Source organism: Acomys minous, assembly GCF_964271855.1.
Source record: "Acomys minous genome assembly, chromosome: 1".
Classification (NCBI taxonomy): domain Eukaryota; kingdom Metazoa; phylum Chordata; class Mammalia; order Rodentia; family Muridae; genus Acomys; species Acomys minous.
This window is the reverse complement of record NC_140483.1, coordinates 19147571-19166973: the sequence shown is the minus strand read 5'-3', so window position 1 is coordinate 19166973 and position 19403 is coordinate 19147571. Positions and strand designations below refer to the sequence as shown.

The window sequence follows — 19403 nt, the reverse complement described above, 5'->3', positions numbered from 1 at the left end:
TGTGTGGTGTATAGATAGCACTAATTGGACTTGTACAATGGGTTATACAAAAAATTAAAAGCAATGAAGTCAGGAGATGTTCTGGGAGGGGAGTGGAGAGAACCAGGAGGGAATGGAGCAAGGAAGTAGATAATAAATTATTGAAATACATTGTATACATGTATGAAATTCTCAAGGAATAAATACAAACAAAAACTATCGTACTAACACATTAATTTTCTCTTATTCTTCAAAACAAGTAGAATTTTGTCCTCTGTCCTCTCCCCTTAACTCATGCACTGGGCATCCTCTAACAAAGGTTATTGCGGAGGTATGAGTAGACTTTCAGGCACCTCTCCTGACAGAGATGCTTCCTTTTTACGTGAATGAGTCTGATCCATACTTCATAAAAACTCTAAGCTGTCACCTTTACCAATCAAATCTTTTGACCCAGGATCCATGGCACGACTCTATGAGCTTTGACATCAGTATTATAGAATCTCTCTCCCTCTCCCTCTCCCTCTCTCTCTCTGTCCCTCTCCCCTCCCCCACCTCTCTCATAGTCTCACAAGAATAGAATGTGATCCTCTCATAGTCAAAGAACATATCTTCTTTCTCTAAGCTAGAAAAAAATGCTTCTAATGCCATAAAAACCCAAGTCATGTATAATGTATAGTTTACAATTACCAGAGAAGAGTCTACAAGCCTGAGACTTGGTCAGCCCCAAATACCCAATTGAATAAAATCAAGTAGTTAGTGCTCATGTTGCAGTTTATGTGATACATACTGTAAAACATGAATTTAGAGAATTTTTCACTCAAATATCACTGAGAAGATTAGACTAGTTTTCACAAGAAGTTCTTTTTGTAAAGCTAAATAATTTGCATATGTGACAAACATGAAAGTGCACCCACTTTCTAAGTCATCGACATAAAAGCAAATATTCCCACTAAAAATGATAATGATTGTTCCCCCAGCTAACAACTATCTAATGAACACCTCCTATGCTGGATGCTGACTTTGATGCTGGGATGCAGGAGTAGCATATGGAGTCTTCCTGTAGTACCCAGGATTGCCAAGGAGACAGACATTACCCATTGCCACTGTGAAGGAGTTTATACTTTCTAGATGGAATAAAGTACTCTAAAAGAAAAGAGCCTAGTGTTAGGAGACAATGCAAGAAAGGAAATTAGTGTAGATTTGAAGAGACCATTTCTAAACAGAGCAAAGGGGGGAAGGACCATAAGTGTTTCCGGTCAGGCAAACAAACAAAAACATGGTGTCAGGATATCCATGCCAAGATAGAGTGAGATGAAGGCAGATCTGGACAGTTACTTTTGTGGCTAGAAGCAAGGCAGCACTATGAAAAAGAGGTCCAAGAGTTCAGTAATGACAGAACCATGTTGTTGTGCAAGGAGAAAGTGAAGCAGAATATTCCACCCCAAAGCAAACCACTTGGGCACACTGGCAATTATGACCTCCACACAACTGAGAAACAGAAGATGCAGGCAAGACTCCTTGCTTCCACCCTTTGTACTTAGCACAAAGCATATCTACCCCTTAAGAAAGGCAATTCCTGGGGCCAGATTTCAGCTAAGATGGAGCACGGACATTAAAGGAGCCTGCGTAAACAAGACTGATGAAAATAACCTCATTATCCATACACACACACAGACACACATACACACACACACACACACACACACACACACACACACACATTCATCACTGCCACCCAATATGGTCCCTATTGCTTTTCCTACAATTTACTTCTCTAATCTCAAACTCCTTGATTCTCCCCACTTCTCCACAATGTATCATCCTTTGTTACAAATGCTCCAAGTCTGACCATTCATTAGGAGTTTATGCTTCTTTCTATAAAGCCCACCATCCTGCATAAAAATGCACTGACTACATTCATGTACCTGTCTCCTGTTGTCTGTTTTTCTTTTATTTCATTAGTAGGCCTCATGAAGAAGAAGGAGGAGGAGGAGGAAAAGGAGAAGGAGAAGAGAAGGACAATGATAACAAAAACAAGAAGAACACAAAGAACACAAAGAAGAAGAAGAAGAAGAAGAAGAAGAAGAAGAAGAACAAGAACAAGAACAAGAAGAACAAGAAGAAGAACAAGAAGAACAAGAACAAGAAAAACAAGAAGAACAAGAAGAAGAACAAAAACAAGAAAAACAAGGACAAGAACAAGAACACAAAACTTTCATCTTGTTAAGCAATTGGCTTTATTCTAAAAGGAAAGACTATATGGCCAGGTTTGAGATTTGAAAATATCAGTATCGATGTAAGGAAAGAGAGGATGTCATGTAAAGGGGGGGGGGACAGGGCGGGGCAGAACCTAAGTCTGAGGGGAGAACCTGTTTCAGACTAGAGCCATACTAGAGCATATGGTCAGATGCCAAAGTATTTTATGGCAACTCTGAACAAGACATTGACAATACCTGATGGCAGAGCAGACTGAAGAAGAGGAGGCGATAAAAAGAGACAGTGTGATGACAGCCTTTTTTATGTAATAATATTTGTAATGACCGGAAATGAGAAGGGGCTAAGGATAAGATGATGTGTCTTATTTTGAACATGTTGAATTTGAGATGCTAAAGTTGAAATATTGTATTAGAGGCTGGGTTAAAAGGAAGCCTATGAGTCACACAAGTGTGTTAGCATGAAATTCATAATTAAAGTCATAAACATGAATGACATTGAGAAAAGAAATAGACTTGAGGATCCATTGCTGTGTGATGGTTTCATTTATTTTGTGATAATCTGCACAAGGACAGTCAGCCTGGGGTGTCAGGTTCAGGGCTAGCCAGCTCTATCCTACCTTTTCTTCTCCAGTACGAATTCTCTCAACTGCACATTTATAAGGAAGCAGAACCTTAAGAAATTTGTAGGTCTAATGGCCAAACTTTAAAGAAACTAGATAGGTTTAGTCAAGGTCATGGTCACCCACAAAAGAAACAAAGATCAGGGCTTTTTTTAATAAGCACTCCAAAAGATTTCCCTCTGGAGGGCCTGCAGACTGGAGAGTGGGTGGAAGCATCTATAGCACCCAGGGACCTACAAGTAATGGTATGCCTTCGTCATGCAGAAACAGCAGGTGTTTTGTACAGAGAAAAACTCAAGCCAGAGGTCAGGATGGCAATTGTGTTCAATAATGGCTCCACTGCAGATTAAATATCAGCATACTGTAAATAGCAGGCCAAGGGATTGAACCTACTCACCCTCCAAATCCTTCTCTATGAAACAAACAATATTTACTTGTAACATTGTGAAAAAATAAATCCATGAATTTAAAGTTCTAACTATATAGCAGCTTTCTAAATTACCAATTAATGCTAATCCCAAAGTCAGCATAAAGATGGATCTCTATCAGTGAAAACAAAACAAAGAAGATGTGAGCCAGGCATGGTGTGGAACTTCTGCAACCCCAGCACTCAGGAGGCTCAGAGAGGAGGACAGGGAATATGAGGCCAAGCTGGACTCTCAGTGAGTGACACTGAGTCTCAAGTTAAAAAAAAAAAAAAAGCAGAACAGACCTAAGAGGCTGAGTCAAATTCTATAGACATATTGAAATACTAAAACAGCAAATATTCCTCTCATCAGGACTTAAGGAACCATTTTGTATTATAAGCTTATTAGATCCTTAGCCTCCAAAGCATCTGTGGTTATGTAAACCAGAAATCTACATTCAAATAACATTCAGTCTTCTTATAATGTGTCGTATGATCTAAGAAGAAAGCACAAAAATATACTATTTCAACACCTTGTTAAGCAACAAAGTGCCTACGTTGTCAGTTCTGAGTCCTTTAAATAGCATGTAGCCAAGATAAAATAGCATGAATATGAAATACTATTACAAAAAAACAAATACTTTAAAAATATGAAATCATTTATTTCTTCTAGTATTCATAAGCCTTTCTTCTCTATTGGGATGCTCTATTCTGCTTATGTTCAGTCTCACGGGTAAAGCATTTCAACTGGCCACAAGGTCATGGATTACCTCACAGGATTTCAGATGTGAGATGAAGAAACACCATAAGTTACAGGGAGAGTGGGGTCTGACTTTCACACGAACTCTGGTGCCCCATTTTTTACCACGTCCCCTTGATGGGGAGGCCTGGTGGCACTCAGAGTTAGGATGGCAGGTTACCAAGAAGAGACTTGATACCCTATGAACATATATAGGGGGAAGAGGTCCCTCTCAGTCACAGACATAAGGGAGGGGAGTAGGGGGAAAGTAGGAGGGAGGGAGGAATGGGAGGATACAAGAGATGGGCTAACAATTGAGATGTAATATGAATAAATTAATAAAAAATAAATAAATAAAAAGAATTCTATGGAAACTGGTTCCACATGAACTGTGTGACTTATGAAACTCATTTAAAGAAAATGTTCATCAAAAGCTACAGAGGTGCCTTTAAATTTACAGTTATCTTTTCCAATCTGCAGATAAAATAGTGCAAATTTGAGTGAACATTTTAATGAAGCTTCCTTGGTAATATCTTTCATTTCATATTGTGATGGAGTATTTATGTCAAAAGTCCAGATATAGAACACCCTACCTGAACTGGGAGGATTTGAGGCAAAAATCACTCCTGGACACATGAAAGACACTTCTCAGATACTGTCTCAAAATTCACATCTCAGGTGTCTCTTAAATATAACTTGACAATCTACTATACTTACATCCCAGTGATCACACCCACCAAATTAAGACAGTAAAAGACAGACTGGCTGGGAGGTGCTTAGTGGGCAAAAGGCTTGCTGCAAGAGCCTGACAATCTGAACTTTGGGTCCCTAGAAACCATGGAAAGCATCCGTGCACGGCGGCAGACTTGCAACCCTAACGTAAGAGAGATGGAGACCAGCAGCTCCTAGGTGCTCACCACTCAGCCAACCCACCTGGAGAGCTCCAGGTTCAGGAAGACTACGAAATAACACGGACTGCAATTGAAGAAGACACACGCACCAATACACACACACACACACACACACACACACACACACACACACACACACACATAGCACAGACTAAAAATAACTAATAGAAGAAAAGGGAAACTGGGATAAAGCTCAGGGATAGAGCTCTGGACCTCTGGCTTCAAATGCCAGTATCACAAAAAATTTATATATATATATATATATATATATATATATATATATATATATATATATATATATATATATATATATATACACCTTAGCAATCTGTCATAGTTGTTCATGCCTATAATTCAGGGTATGGAGGGAGGAGGGTCATTGTGAGTTTCAGCCTCAAATGTGGGACTTTTTCCTTAATAAATTAAAGAAAATAAATGAGTAAGTAAAAATGTAATAGATATATGTGATGAATCCGGTGAAAAAATATGAATAGAATATTAAATTTACCAGTGAACTTCCTGACAGTACAAAATAAAATTATAGGTCTTATTGTTTAAGAAAAAGCAGGGAGGGGGTCACCTATATATTCAAAGACAGTATTTTCTTAGTAGCTTATTACACAGTAAATGAGGACAATGAGGCGCTCAGAGAAACTATAGATCGGTGTCCCCAAAGACTAGAGCAAGACCCTCCGGATCCTTCTGTTTCCCCATTCTCCCATACTTCTCTCACCTAGAGTCCCAGAAACCTACAAAAAGAACATTATGACGGGCAGATCTGGGACCAGGGGTTCTGCTCAAACTATGGCACCAGCCAAGGACTACATGTGCAGTAAACATCAAACTCCTACCCAGATCTAGCCAATGGACAGGACATTCTCCACAGTTGAGTGGAGAGTGGGGTCTGACTTTCACACGAACTCTGGTGCCCCATATTTGACCATGTCCCCTTGATGAGGAGGCCTGGTGGCACTCAGAGGAAGAATAGCAAGCAGGCTACCAAGAAGAGACTTGATACCCTATGAGAGTATGCAGGGGGAGGAGGCCCCCCTCAGTCACAGGCATAGGGGAGGGGAGTAGGAGGAAAGCAGGAGGAAGGGAGGAATGGGAGGATACAAGGGATGGGATAACAATTGAGATGTAATATGAATGAATTAATAAAAAAAAGACTAGAACAAGAGGTGCAAAGCTGCTAGGAACCAGGGATGCCCTTCCTCACCTTCCCTATTTCTACTTCCATTTATGTTTTATTGTTCTCAATGTGCAGGTGGCCATCCTCTCTACACATGAGCATTGTTCTTCCTCCAGGCTAACCTTGCCTTATACCCAAAATGCATGATGCAATGATTCGTAACCTCTCTCTCTCTCTCTCTCTCTCTCTCTCTCTCTCTCTCTCTCTCTCTCTCTCTCTCTCTCTCTCTCTCTCTCCTCTACCCCCTTCTCACCCCCTGCCATTACTTTGACCTTGTCATCTTAAGAAGCTCATCAGAACCCCAGAGAGTTGATAACCCAGGCTCTGGTTGGTACCCATGCCTAACGTGCCTATTATGGTACCTGGGCTATTCCTGCAACTGAAAAACCAGTGAGGGACAAAAACACTGTTGTAAGTGAATCTATCCAAGGACAGTTCCTCTCTTGACTAGCATGGAGGACCTGTCCAAAGATTCCCTCTTTTGTCTTAAACCTATAGACACCAGAGGAGATGTTTATCTGAGGGATCAGGGGCAGTTCACAACTGATAGCAAAGTGCAAATCAACTTGTATGACATGTTTTAGAACCATAATAGGATTCATTCTGGGTATGGATCCCAGACGCTGCAGAGAGAAGTGTTGAATTTCCTGCTTTGCAGCTAGTTGTTTTCATTTTTAGGTGGTTGATGTCGTAATATGTCTACTGTAACATGACATGTATCTACTCTTTGCTTGTTTGTGGTTGTTTTTACAGTGCTGAGGATTGAACACAGGGTCTCATATATTTTAGTCAGGTGACCTACTACTAAGCTGCATCTTCAGCACCCTCTTCTGAAGCATGGGTTCTGCTTTACAAAGCTAGTCAGTACCCATCTCCACGCATAGCTGCTGATATCCTTGATCCTATGACTTGGTGAGACTCTTGGCTTAGGGGTAGAGTGAGCACAATGAGCTGCATTATTTATCCTACCCCTTAGCTTTCCCTGCAAGTGAAACTAACAGACAAAAAGCCATTGGATGGCCTGCACTGCCTGATTTAAGGCTAGGTCCTTTTAATAAGATTATCGGAGCTCCTGAAAAATAATCAGAAGATTGGCATAAGCAAAAGTGGTCAACCTCTGGGTAAAGTGTGTGGTACTTAAGCCCTGGCCACATTTGCAAACAAGCTTCTGAAAAGACACGTTAGAAATACTTCTTAAACCACACTGTTGAGATTGAGGTTCTGATTTACTGGATCCCAGATAGCACTGGATATTATATTATTATACATTATATTATATTTCTAATAATTTCTCATGTGGTGTGGCTCCCTACTTCTGGGTAAAGGTCTATTTGATGTCTGTGGCCATTAAGAAGATGAACAGATAATCAGGAAGAGTTGGGTGGATGGTATCAAGACTCTTTCTAGTTTACAGAATAACACAGGGTATGTACAGCGTCCTGTCCCCAGTGATCTTAAGCGCTAGCCTTTCAGAACAACACAGGCCTTCACCAGAGTGGTTTCCAGTATACTGAAGATAGCGAAGTCATCACATGCCTTGTTTCATTGGTGAGAAGAATATAGGAAAGGCCCAGGGAGAGAAAGGGAAGCCCAGAGGGCATGGCATTGATCCGCAGAGGGGAGCAGGAACACGACAAATAATTAACAATGGAGCACACCATGATAAAGATCTGAGGAGATAAATTATCAAAAATCACTGAAAAGTTAATAAATTAGGTAGAGCTTGAGGCCACTATAAATTGAAATTGTTGCTAGAAAGAGGCCCCCAAATTTTAGTCATCTTAAGTCTATTGCAAAGTAACTAACTCTGAGACAGAAACTCCTTAAAATTTCTAAGAATCACAGTCTCATTTTGAACACAAAGATTTCAATATCATAGTGTTTATCTTCCTTGTTTTACTGCCATTGCTATTGTTTCATATTGGCAAATACTAAAACAGGGTTTCTTCCCAAGTTCCATTAACACAGCAATGCTGTCAGTGAAAATGTCTTCCATTTCACTGTTGGGTAATTTCAGACCCCGTTAAAATAGATAAATTTTACAACCAAAGAATGTGAGGCCAAAATACAGGCAGTATTCCAACACAAAATTCCTACTGGGGACTTTGTATGTTCCAAAGGGACATTGTCTTCTTGTTATTTTCTCCATTCTATTAATAAAATTTAAAAATATTATTATAGCAAAGTTAGAAGGGCAAGGATAGAGGACTACTATTAGTTAAGAAAAATTATTTTTGAAATTATGAAAACAGAATTTCCTAGAAAAGTTCAACTTTCTAAAGGAATTTATTAGAGGTTTATTTTTATTAGGGATTGGGCGAGAAAGAGAGAAAGAGAAAGGAGTAAAGGACAGAAAAGTCGAAGAGAATAAGGGAAAGGGGGCGAGGTTTTCATGAAGAGTTATCTTAACTGACTATTGAAAAAGATGGTTTTCAAACAATAAAATGCTCTGAAGTAGATAGATGGGGATAGTGGTGACGACATCTAGTTCCAGGTGTAAGAAGAAGAAGAAACTGAAGCAGACATGAAAAGAAAGAAGGGGACACCATATGTTCCTAGGGACATGTCACTCTATGGGAGCTCTCACAAGATTGAGGCCCATCTTTTCTCTCTGAGACTGACAGAGCTGTCACACTCCAATACCAGGGCCTGTTTGTGTGCCCCATCCAGTGGTCAGTCATACTCTTGTCCAGGGTTGAAGCTTCCTGATTACAGCCTTCCCTTGACCCTGTTTCAGGAAGAAGCATGCCATGCACACGTCCACTGGTACCTGAGTCACTGTCTCCCAAGTCATCTCTGTTCATCATGGCTACCTCTCAGGCTTTGGTGGATCTGGCATCAACTGATTCTTTTCTAACGAGGCTGAGTCAGGGCCCACAACAGGGTCTGTCACAGCCTCATGGAGTCAGAACTCACACTTTTAGCTTATTGTTGTCCGTTCTTTCTCTTGGGCTTTACCCCATTTCTAATGATATGCATCGTCTCCTATTTCTGATAAGAATTCTCTATTTCTCAGTCACAGAGATGAAAACAAATGATCTGTGTCCTCTTTCGTGCTGTGTGCCCCATTACTAAATTTTCTTACATTTCCTTGCCTTTCAATCGTTAGGTGTTATAGTGTTCGTATTCAAACAATTCCTACAAGAGCCATGCCCATGCATTGATTTCTTTTTTTTTTTTTTACTGTGTGTGTGTGTGTGTGTGTGTGAGAGAGAGAGAGAGAGAGAGAGAGAGAGAGAGAGAGAGAGAGAACACGTGCATGCATATGTACGTGTGCATATAGATGCACAAGGATGTACTTTTGTAGTCCCTATTTTAACCTCAAGTGTCTTTCTTCAATCGTTCTTCATCTTTAGCAGAGTCTATTACTAAAATTGAAGCCCATCATTAAGCCAGAATGGTTGGTCAATGAATTTTCCCATCTCTAATTCATCCCTTCCTCACCAAGGCTGATGTTCCAGGCATACCCCGTCATGCCCAACTTATGGCATGGCTTATGCAGAGCCAGGATTGATTCCTGAGGCTTGTGGGATAGGACCTTTCTAGACAGAGCCATGCTCTCAACAAACATTCTATGCAAAAAAAATTAAGAGTTTTCTATCACTATGTCAGAATTCCAGTCCCGTGTTTGGCTTTTAGAGTCTCAAATTATAACTACAACCATTCATGTGTGCTTCCCTGCCTACTCTCTGTGCCCAATTCTCAGGCACAGCTGATGTGGCTATGTCTCCCAGGAGATATGATCCTTCTGGACCTTTCTGCTTCTGAACAGTGCTGTGCTTCAAGACTGTTTCCCTGACTTCTCCTTGATGGTCTTGCACTCTCTCAACTTCCACACCTAGTTTCCAGCATAGTTTCACATATCACTATTTATTTTACCATTGTTATTTATATAGGTTCATTCTGTCCTTCCAGTGACTCCATGCTGGCCTAGTATTCTTAGTCCATGTCATGTTTTACACTCATCACCAGGGTCTTAGCACCACAATGAATCTGTCATGGCATCTTATTAGTTGCTGTTTAACAACATAGTAGAGGTTTTAAAACATTTGTGTGACACACATTGAAGAAAACAGAGCTATGCCAGATGCCTACTTACCAGAGAAGACGCTAGGTATCTTGGAAAGGAAGCTTTTGACAGTGCGGATAGGAATTCCATTTTTTTCATCTTGCATGCGTGCTATGACATCTTCCATCTAAATGGTAAAATAAAGAAGACCTTTAGAAAGTTGAAATTTTTGAGAAAATTGTTGTTTCTTACTGTTTGAACACCAGTTTTGCTTAATAAAGAACAATTCTATATTACTGGCTTTCTAGAATTTGTTACATTAATTTTTTTTTTTTTGGTTTGGTTAACAAGAGGTAGAAACAAGTAGCAAGTGGGGAAACAGGCTATTAAAGATATATTAAACTATTGGTAAGGATTTTATGCCCTGAATATTACCTTTGACCAGGGTATATATGCCTCTGCTTAACAGGTTGGAATAAATAATATTTGGGACAGAACACACTGTTGGCAAATTCACATTATCACAACTGAACTCAGTCCAAAAGCAAGTGAAACCTGGAATGATCTGCAAAGAGTTTCAGTTACCATTCATATTCAACCTGCCTGAAAATGTGGGACAGCCTGGAAACTGCTGGTTCCTTAACTTTCTAGTGTGAGAAGAAAGACACACACACACACACACACACACACACACACACACACACACACACACACACAGAGAGAGAGAGAGAGAGAGAGAGAGAGAGAGAGAGAGAGAGAGAGAATCTCCACCATTGTTTCTGTGTTGTGATATCTTCTTTTCATCTTGTTAGTACACCTTCCTTTGCGTTGAAGTGTTTTCATAATTCTGAAAGTCTCTTCATCACCAAACCTAAGGAGGATTTTAGCTCTATGGGAGCCATTCAAATCAAGGTCTCAGACTCTCTTCATGTGCTTCACACCAATGTGACATAAATCCACTCAAGAATCCCTGTGTGTAGTGTAGGACTTAGAACCTACTCATTCATTTACCCATTCTGCATTTGGTCAGTTATCACCAACTCTACATCAAACATCAGGGGCTGGGATATAAGCATCTATATGAGAGCGTTCCTGCCCTTTAGAAGAAAGGCCAGATCCAGTGGTGAACACACAGATGGAACTGAGTAAGGCTTGCAGTTCAATTAGCTCTGTACCAGTATCAATTTCCTACTTTGATAATTATATCATGTTTATTCAAGATGCTAACACTGAGGGAAGGCAAGTATTGGCCCAACAGGAAATCTGTTATTTTTGCATCTTTTCTGTGAGTCTAAAATTATTTCAAAATAAAAAGCTTTTTTAAAAAAAAAAAACCTCACATTCTATATTTAACAAGTCACCTAATTCTCACCACATAGTTTTAGAGTGATTTGCAACTAAAAAAAAAATCTAATTTGCTTGGATGAGTGTCATCAGATTTCTTAACATGTGAAATATCCATGTGGGAAGAATGGATTTTCATGTAAGACAAGTTAGGTTTGACTCTTAACTATTATAATTACTGTACTGTGAATACATTTAAATGATTTCACTAAGATTCACTCTCCTCTTTCATAAAACAGTGAGAACAATGCTTAGAATTAATCCTTTCCAGTGCTGTGTGGGGACCTGGTGTTGAGACTTGGGGTGGAATAAAATACTTTAAAGCTAAATGATGCCACCTACATAACGCCTGGCAAACACAGGATGATGCACACTGGACGTGAAATGTTGTATATACCCCTGAGTCTTCCGAGTCTTTTCTCCATCTTCAGGTTCCTCAGCATATGTGGCCATCATTAGCTGTGTCCTGCTTGCCTGACTCACAATTCAGCAGTAACTCCAGGGAAGCCAGCCTCATGGACACATCAGCTGTGAGAACAGAATGGAAAGCAAGACTCCCGTGGACCATCCTTCCTTTCTCGGCTGCGGGTCTATATCCAGTTCTGCATCGGCGGGGGCGGGGGTGAGGGTGGGGGAGGGGCAGCCTCAGGGGGTCATCACGTGTGCTCAGAGAAGTGGGCTTCAGGACAGACCCGTGGGTGCACAGATACGTGGAATTGGGGTTATTTTGCTGCTCTTCCTCTAGCCCTTTCTCTTTGATGGATGTGCTCAGTTCAAATAGAAATGAAAGAAATTTAGATTATCAGGACTCTAAAACCCGTAACAGGAATCAAGCGCTCCGCGTCAGTAGTGAAGATGTCTAAGCATAGAAACATAAAATATTCTACTGACTCTTAGTACTGTTTGCCCTGATTCACCTGACGCAATGTCCAGATATAAAGAATAAACTGTTTCGCCTGCTTCATATCAGCCCTTAAGCCCCTGTATTATCTGCTTAAAGGCTTAAACTGGGTCGATTAGACAGCCACAGAGCCCCTCTGCCTCCTCTGGGGTCACCCAGGACCGTTGCACTGACAAATGCCAGTACAGAGCAATGAGTAGGGGCACTTTTTCCATGAAGTCACCTCTGTATTGAGGGGCACCATGGAGCAAGGCTAAGAGGATGAAAGTTTAATGTGACTTGTGTTGTTGTATGTCACAAACTTTCATTTTTCCTGTGCCATCATTCCTATGTGTTTTCCTCATTTGGAGGGGTCTTGCTATGTAGCCCAATTTGCGAGCCTTCTGCCTGTACCTCCTGAATGCTCAGATATAAACTATAATTTCTATAATGGGGAAAATCTTAACTATAATATGAAAAGTAGAATTGGTGCTCTAAACTGAGCCTACAAATATGGAAAGGTGTCTAGCTGCTTTAATGTTTGTTTGGATATGATTTGTCCACAAATGTCTCTGTGGACTACATGAGCAGCACAAGCCAAAATCAAGCACAAAGGAAAAGACAACAAACTAGTTCCTAAATGCTAAAGTGAGCTGGCTACAAAAAAAACACCTGTTAAAATCTGTCTTCCACCTTCTATCATGGGGTGTGTTGATCTTATGGCAGTCTTTAAAATAGGCTGGTTATCTGCCTTAGAAACATTAGAAACAGCCGTTAGGTAAGAAAGACGATGCTAAACCCAGGCAAAGTGGTTAATAGAGGGAAGAGAAATAGCAAGAGAATAGGAGATTGCAAAATTAATTCTAGAAAATATTAAAAGTGTCCGGGACAATTTAGTTAAAGACCAAAGGAGGAGCACACACACACACACATACACATGCACATGCAGGAACACACACACACACACACATTTTAAGAGTTCCATGAGAAGATCTAAGGCATATATGCATGTTGTGCTCATGTGGTGTGTCTATGTGTATGAGTATGTATCAATAAACACACACACACAAAAACACACACATACACACACACACAGTGTCATTGCTGTCTTTAAGAGATTCTAGTACTCAACAAATACACTCAAACCCACAGACTCTCATGTCCCCCCAATAAAATGACACTGTCTTTGTACATATCCTTGGACACTATTCTGCGTGTGTTACATCATCTTCTGATTACTGATAATACCTAATGCAACCTGAGTGCTGTGAGTCGTTATTTTAGTGTATTTTGGGAAGATAATGGCAAAGAGAAACGTCTACAGGTCACTTCTACCTTAGATTTCTTGTAGACGGTGTTTGTATTGGTGCCTTAAAGGTAGGGAATTTGATTAGAGGACTTCTTTAGAGGAATAAAAACATGGAATCCAAGAGAACACTGCTGGAAAAACCAATCCTTTCTCCTTCACGAGCTAACTTGTTGTTTCACAAAAGTTGTGCAACGGTCTTTTGAAGAGCACCTTTGAGGACACCTTTGCCTCAGGGCATTCAATGCTCTTTAAAACTTATGCTATGAAATCTTTGACATATGAACTGTGGGAAAACCTCATTTTTCTCTTAGATGGGAACTTATTGAGAAAATATACCTTATCTCATTCATCTTTGTAATACTCATATAGTAAATGTCTGGTCAATGATACAAGTTCAATTTAAGAAAAACACACAAACAAAAAGACAAGTTGTTGAAGGCATATCTTTAAATTTTCTGACAGGCCCAAGTAAAGAAGAAAGTTCAATTACTTCCATATTTTGTTATGAGGTATTTGAAATTACCCTTTTTATATTAAAAAAAAACCTAATATATAGTGTAAAAGATGCTAATGTTAGAACTAAGGTGATGCTTCTCTGTCTTCTGCCTGAAAGTTAAAACTCTCTTTGGCTTTCAGTCCCATTGAATGCAGGAGTCTTTTGACTCATATATTAGAAGAACTTCTCCCCTGAATGTGTCACATTAAGTCAGTGCCTGGGCCTGAGACTGCTTGTCGATGTGACTCACAGGTGTATGCAGGGTCTCGAGATAGAAGAGCTCTTTTTAGAGGAATTCATGGTTATCCTTTCTTCTGGAATAGTGTAAGCAACAGATCCGGGATTGGGAGACATTCACACACCAATCGGGCTGAACAGTTCCAGCCCACACAATGCAAAAGCATGTTCTGCAGATCCACCTTTAAAGAGCCTCAAGTCATTAAAGAGAGGCCGCAGACAAGTCCCAACATGCTATGGGTACCCTTCCTAGCTCTCCAGTGTTCTCAACAACAATGGGAGCCCAATGACATCAGCAGTGCAGTTATGTTCACCAGGAACTTTTGTACAATGTCATTAGCATTGACTTCATTATCCCCAGTCACACTCTGAGACAATGCACCAAAGTAAGGCCAACACGTGTTACACTGCCATGGTTCTGAGAGAGAAATGAATGGATCACAATCTCAAAGCAAGTCTTCCAACTCCGTATGGTAATCCACCATCAAGTGCAGACATTTGGAGAGTTCATGAGAGCCGCACTGAGCGTCGTGAATGGGTTTTTCTCCTATGCACATACTTTCAATCGATCAGGTGAACCGTCATTTCAAATGCTGGCTGTGGAAAATGGGAGAAATGGACGCTAAAGTGCTTCTTTGATTCCTTAAGCAATTAGGTGGAGGCAGGTATGCCGAAATTTAAGTCCACCTGTGTAATTCTTTTTCTTTCAGAAACCTTTTCCGGGGGGTGGGGGGGGGAGGCGGGAAATGATGCATGCCTCTGAGGTGAGCAGTGGTGAGCAGAGAAAGCAGAGCCAGTTTCTAATGAGAGTCAAATGATAATGAGATTAAAATTTGCAGCACAAACTGGTTTTCTGCTGCAGTCACTCAATTAAGACTGTAACTGATGATTTTCCCCCACACTGCAGCTCATTTCATGTATAGAAGCTGCTGTTCACATTAATAACAACTGTGAGTATAAGCCAGTAAGAGCTACTTATGAAAATCTGGGCCAGATCACTCATTGGACTTTTTTTTTTTTCAAAAACAGGAGCTGATTTTAAAGATTAAGAATTTTCCCTTTTATGATTTTTAAAGAAATAAATTTTAATGTATGCCATTTTAATTTTTAAAAGCATTTCTTTCATCTATCTCAAGGAATATAACATCTGCTCACATAAAATAGATGAAAATCTTTAAACAATGTCCATTATATCTGTTGGGATTACTTGGGTTATAAACCGAGACCACACCAGTTTAGCGTGTATGTGTATATATATAATACATATATATAGATAGATAGATTAATTTGTGTGACACTGGGCTTGTTTTAGGACTTTGAACTTGTCTCTTCCTGCGGTGGTTATTCTTGCTCTCTTCTTAGCATCTTCTTGGTGCTCTAGGCACAGATTCAAGGACACGGTTTCCCACACCACCTGAGCTTGGCTGTGGCTGTTCCAGGCCCCTGGGAAAGTCTTGCTTTTTGCATTCCTTCCCATACTTGAATTTGAGGTGGACATTCTGATATCTAATTGTGGAGGACGGTGGAACTGCAAGGGATGCTTGACAGACCGAAGAGTGGTATTTGTTATTGTCTTGTGCAGCATGAAACAAGGTAGTGGGAGAGAGTCATAGAACAGGAAGTTGACAAGAAAGGCAGTCTGGGAGGCAAAGGAGTGAGGGAGGAGGCTTACTAAGGAAAGTCAAAAGTAAAACAAAACAATGACAAGAACTGAAACTGAGAAGGCCTTTGGCCAAAAAAGAAAGAAAGAAAGAAAGAAAGAAAGAAAGAAAGAAAGAAAGAACCCTCAAGAAGCTTCATGGCTATAAAACAGGAAGAAGAATACAGTAAGTGAGGTGCTCTTCCAGCAACTGCTGGGGATCTTTGTCCATAGTACACAGGCCATAGTTTTCAGAATTGTCTCACTCCATGGGGTGTCATTTTTGTAGCCTTCAAGAGTCAGTTCAAGTAGGAGAGTCATTGGGGGTAAACTAGGAAGGCTCTGTTGGAAACAAGGAAGCCTGAGGCTGGATGGAGAGAGAGGATGGCAACAAAGACACAGAGCACAGAAGTGTTTGGGTCTAAGACCCCCTCTGTGTCTTCAAGATGGAAATGAGCAAGCCTCCTGGGCAAACTGACGGATTTTAGGATTTTAAATCTCACTGGAAGGTGCCTCTGCTGACCTAAGGGTTCTCCTGCCTTTCTACTGGAAGCAGAGAGGAGGAGGTCTTGCTGGTTGGTTTTTTTTTTTTTTTTTTTTTTTTTTTTGCACCAGCTCTAACAGAGCAGCAGATGGGTAGCACCGAGCCAGCCCTGTGGTCACGTGATTTTCCAGGCCTCCAAGAGAAAGAGACAGAGGCAAGGATGGAAAGGACCAGAATTCAGATGCCGGCACTCGTGTCAGGTGCTTGACAATCACCTGTAATTCCAGCTCCTGAGAATCTGACACTTTCTTATGTCCTCCAGGGATGTTTGCACTCATGTGCACTAGGAACATACTGACACATGGAGAGACAAACAATTAAAAGTAAATAAATGAACTTTCATTGCAGTTGCTAGGAAGGTACCTCAGTCAGCAAGGTGTTTATTTGTTGCACAACTATGAGAAGCTGCATTCTGGGCGGCGGTGGGGGAGGGGGCGTCAGGGCTTGCAATCTCTGTGCTGGCAAGACAGAAACAGGAAGATCCTATGGCCAGCAATCCTCCCATACTCAACTGGTCCCAGGGAAGTGAATGACTACGTCTCAAAAGCTGAAGGTAGGCAGCTCCTGAGGAATGACAGGCAAAACTGGACTCTAGATCTGCATGTATGTATAAAACATGTACATCTCTACCTGCATGTGAATACACACCTGCACATGCACATGTGTGTGTGCGCATGTGCATGCACGTGCACGCATGCGCACACGCGCGCGCGCACATACACACACACACACACACATACACACACACATACACACACACACACACCTTTCAGAGAACAGACAATCCCATGAACTCTTCAATATAAGTGATTTCTCTATAGTATAATCCGAAATTGCCATGCTATCCCTCCACCTTCCTACTCCAATCTCTATATAACTCCTGCTGCACACACACTTGCCAATGGCTCAGGCCTCGCCTCACACCCGGGCTCGCTGCAGGATCCCTCTTGTTCCCATCTGTGCCTGGGGAAAAACAATTATGCTCCCAGGATCCCGTCAAATGTTAATGTCTTACTAAGTCTTTCCCATTCCTTCCTCTGACAGCAAATGTTGTCTTCTTTTCTGGTGACCCCCCCCATACATACATGGCACTCCCTTTATGGCCAATACCTGGATGTTCTGTGTCCCCTTCGCTCACTGAGGCACAGAACACAACTGTGGAAGGCATTGGTTTCTATCTTGTTTGCATGTCTGACTTGTTTTCTTGCCTTTGTGTGCTTCTTTCTGTCTTTCACTTTGTTTTGTGCTATTTCACAGGGTGGTTTTGGTACTTTGCTTGGTCATTTGTTTGCTTACTTTGGAGGCCAGTGTCTCACAAACTAGCATAGCCCGGCTTTTAAATGTAATCCCCCTGTCTCCACCTCTCAAGTGCTGGGATTATAGGGATATACCACCAAACCCAGACTTTTGATTAGCTTTACCATGAGTATAAAAAACTGTCACCAGTATAATTAAGGATATTTCCTAGCTCATTCTTAAAGAATTATCATTTTAATAGGATTAAAATGTTAAGCTTAATTCTGTTATTCAAACATCTGTTGTCACATATTTTGAAGTTAAATATCCTTACTGCCTGCTGTATTTTTGGTAAACACTGTGGGGCACAAGCCACATAAGGACATATTGGTTAATAACTGGCTTCATGACAGATCCCTGAGTTCAAGGCCAGCCTGGTCAACCAAGCAAGTCCAGGACAGTCAAGGTTACACAGAGAAACCCTGTCTCAAAATACCAAACAACAGGGAGACCTGGTGGCACTCAGAGGAAGGATAGCAGGCTACCAAGAGGAGACTTGATACCCTATGAGCATATAAAGGGGGAGGAAGTCCTCCCCCCCCCCCCCCCCCCGCCCAGGCACAGTCATAGGGCAGGGGAGTAAGGGGAAAATGAGAGGGAAGGAAGAATGGGAGGATACAAGGGATGGGATAACCATTGAGATGTAATAAGAATAAATTAATAAAAAAAGTAAAAAAAAAAAAACCAAACAACAACAACAACAAAAAACAAACATGCAAACAAAGAAACTTCCCCAAAATGTTTCAGACATTATTTAAGGAGAATAATGGTTATTGTGGGAATTGGAAGAAATGACAGTGTAGGGAAGAAATTTTGATTTTACTTGTAATTGGAAGAAAACAAGAGGTGAGCTCAGACTTCCATCAACTCACTAAGTTGCTGCTTCTATTCACTAAGTCACAGAGAACACTAAAAGGGAAACAGATATGATGGGATTATGGAAAAAAAACTAACTGCGCATATGACAATGGTCTCCTGTCACCTATTAATGACATAGTCAAAATTACCCCAGATTCACTGCAAGGCCATGGAGAGGCAGCATCCTTGTGCACAATATAAACATCCTTTGTGTTGACATTGGTGTGAAAAATGAGTGAACTTCCAACCCTATAAAGTACATAGCACAGTTATATCCCACAGAGTATTTGATAACCTCAATTAGTGGTTACTGGTTATATGTCTAGTATACTATACCTTTGTTGTTAAAGTGGAATATAAAAGGGCTTAAAGGGAGGAAAAGGACAAATGAAAGGATGTATTATAATCCTACAAATATTTTAAAAAGATGTACACCTACTAAAAATAAAAAGTTTACTGCAAAGTCATGTCATCATGTGGCTCAAACAGCTCAGCCTTCCTCTGCCTTGTAATGGTATCATTTATTTTCTGCTGCACACACAATGATCTCATATCCTTAACCTCATTTACCTTTGAGTAGTCTGGACCTCTATCAGCAGCATGCTACCTGTATGTAGTCAAGGTGTGTGGAGGACTGTACCATTCATTTTCTTACATGGTGAAATGGCCTAACACATTCACTTAAAAAAGGCAACCGGGTGGAGGAATATTATAACCTGAAGGTAAGG

General features: G+C 40.7%; 1 protein-coding gene across 4 annotated transcripts in view; it reads right to left on the bottom strand.

Moving 5' to 3' along the window:
- The window catches only part of RGS7 (regulator of G protein signaling 7), a 379817-nt gene that overhangs the window by 176036 nt on the left and 184378 nt on the right, over positions 1–19403 (bottom strand). For all 4 annotated transcript variants that reach the window (XM_084792712.1, XM_084792714.1, XM_084792715.1 and 1 more), the window contains exon 3: positions 10163–10259. In XM_084792712.1, coding sequence (XP_084648838.1) covers positions 10163–10259 — 97 coding nt within the window. The remainder of the gene's footprint in view (positions 1–10162; positions 10260–19403) is intronic.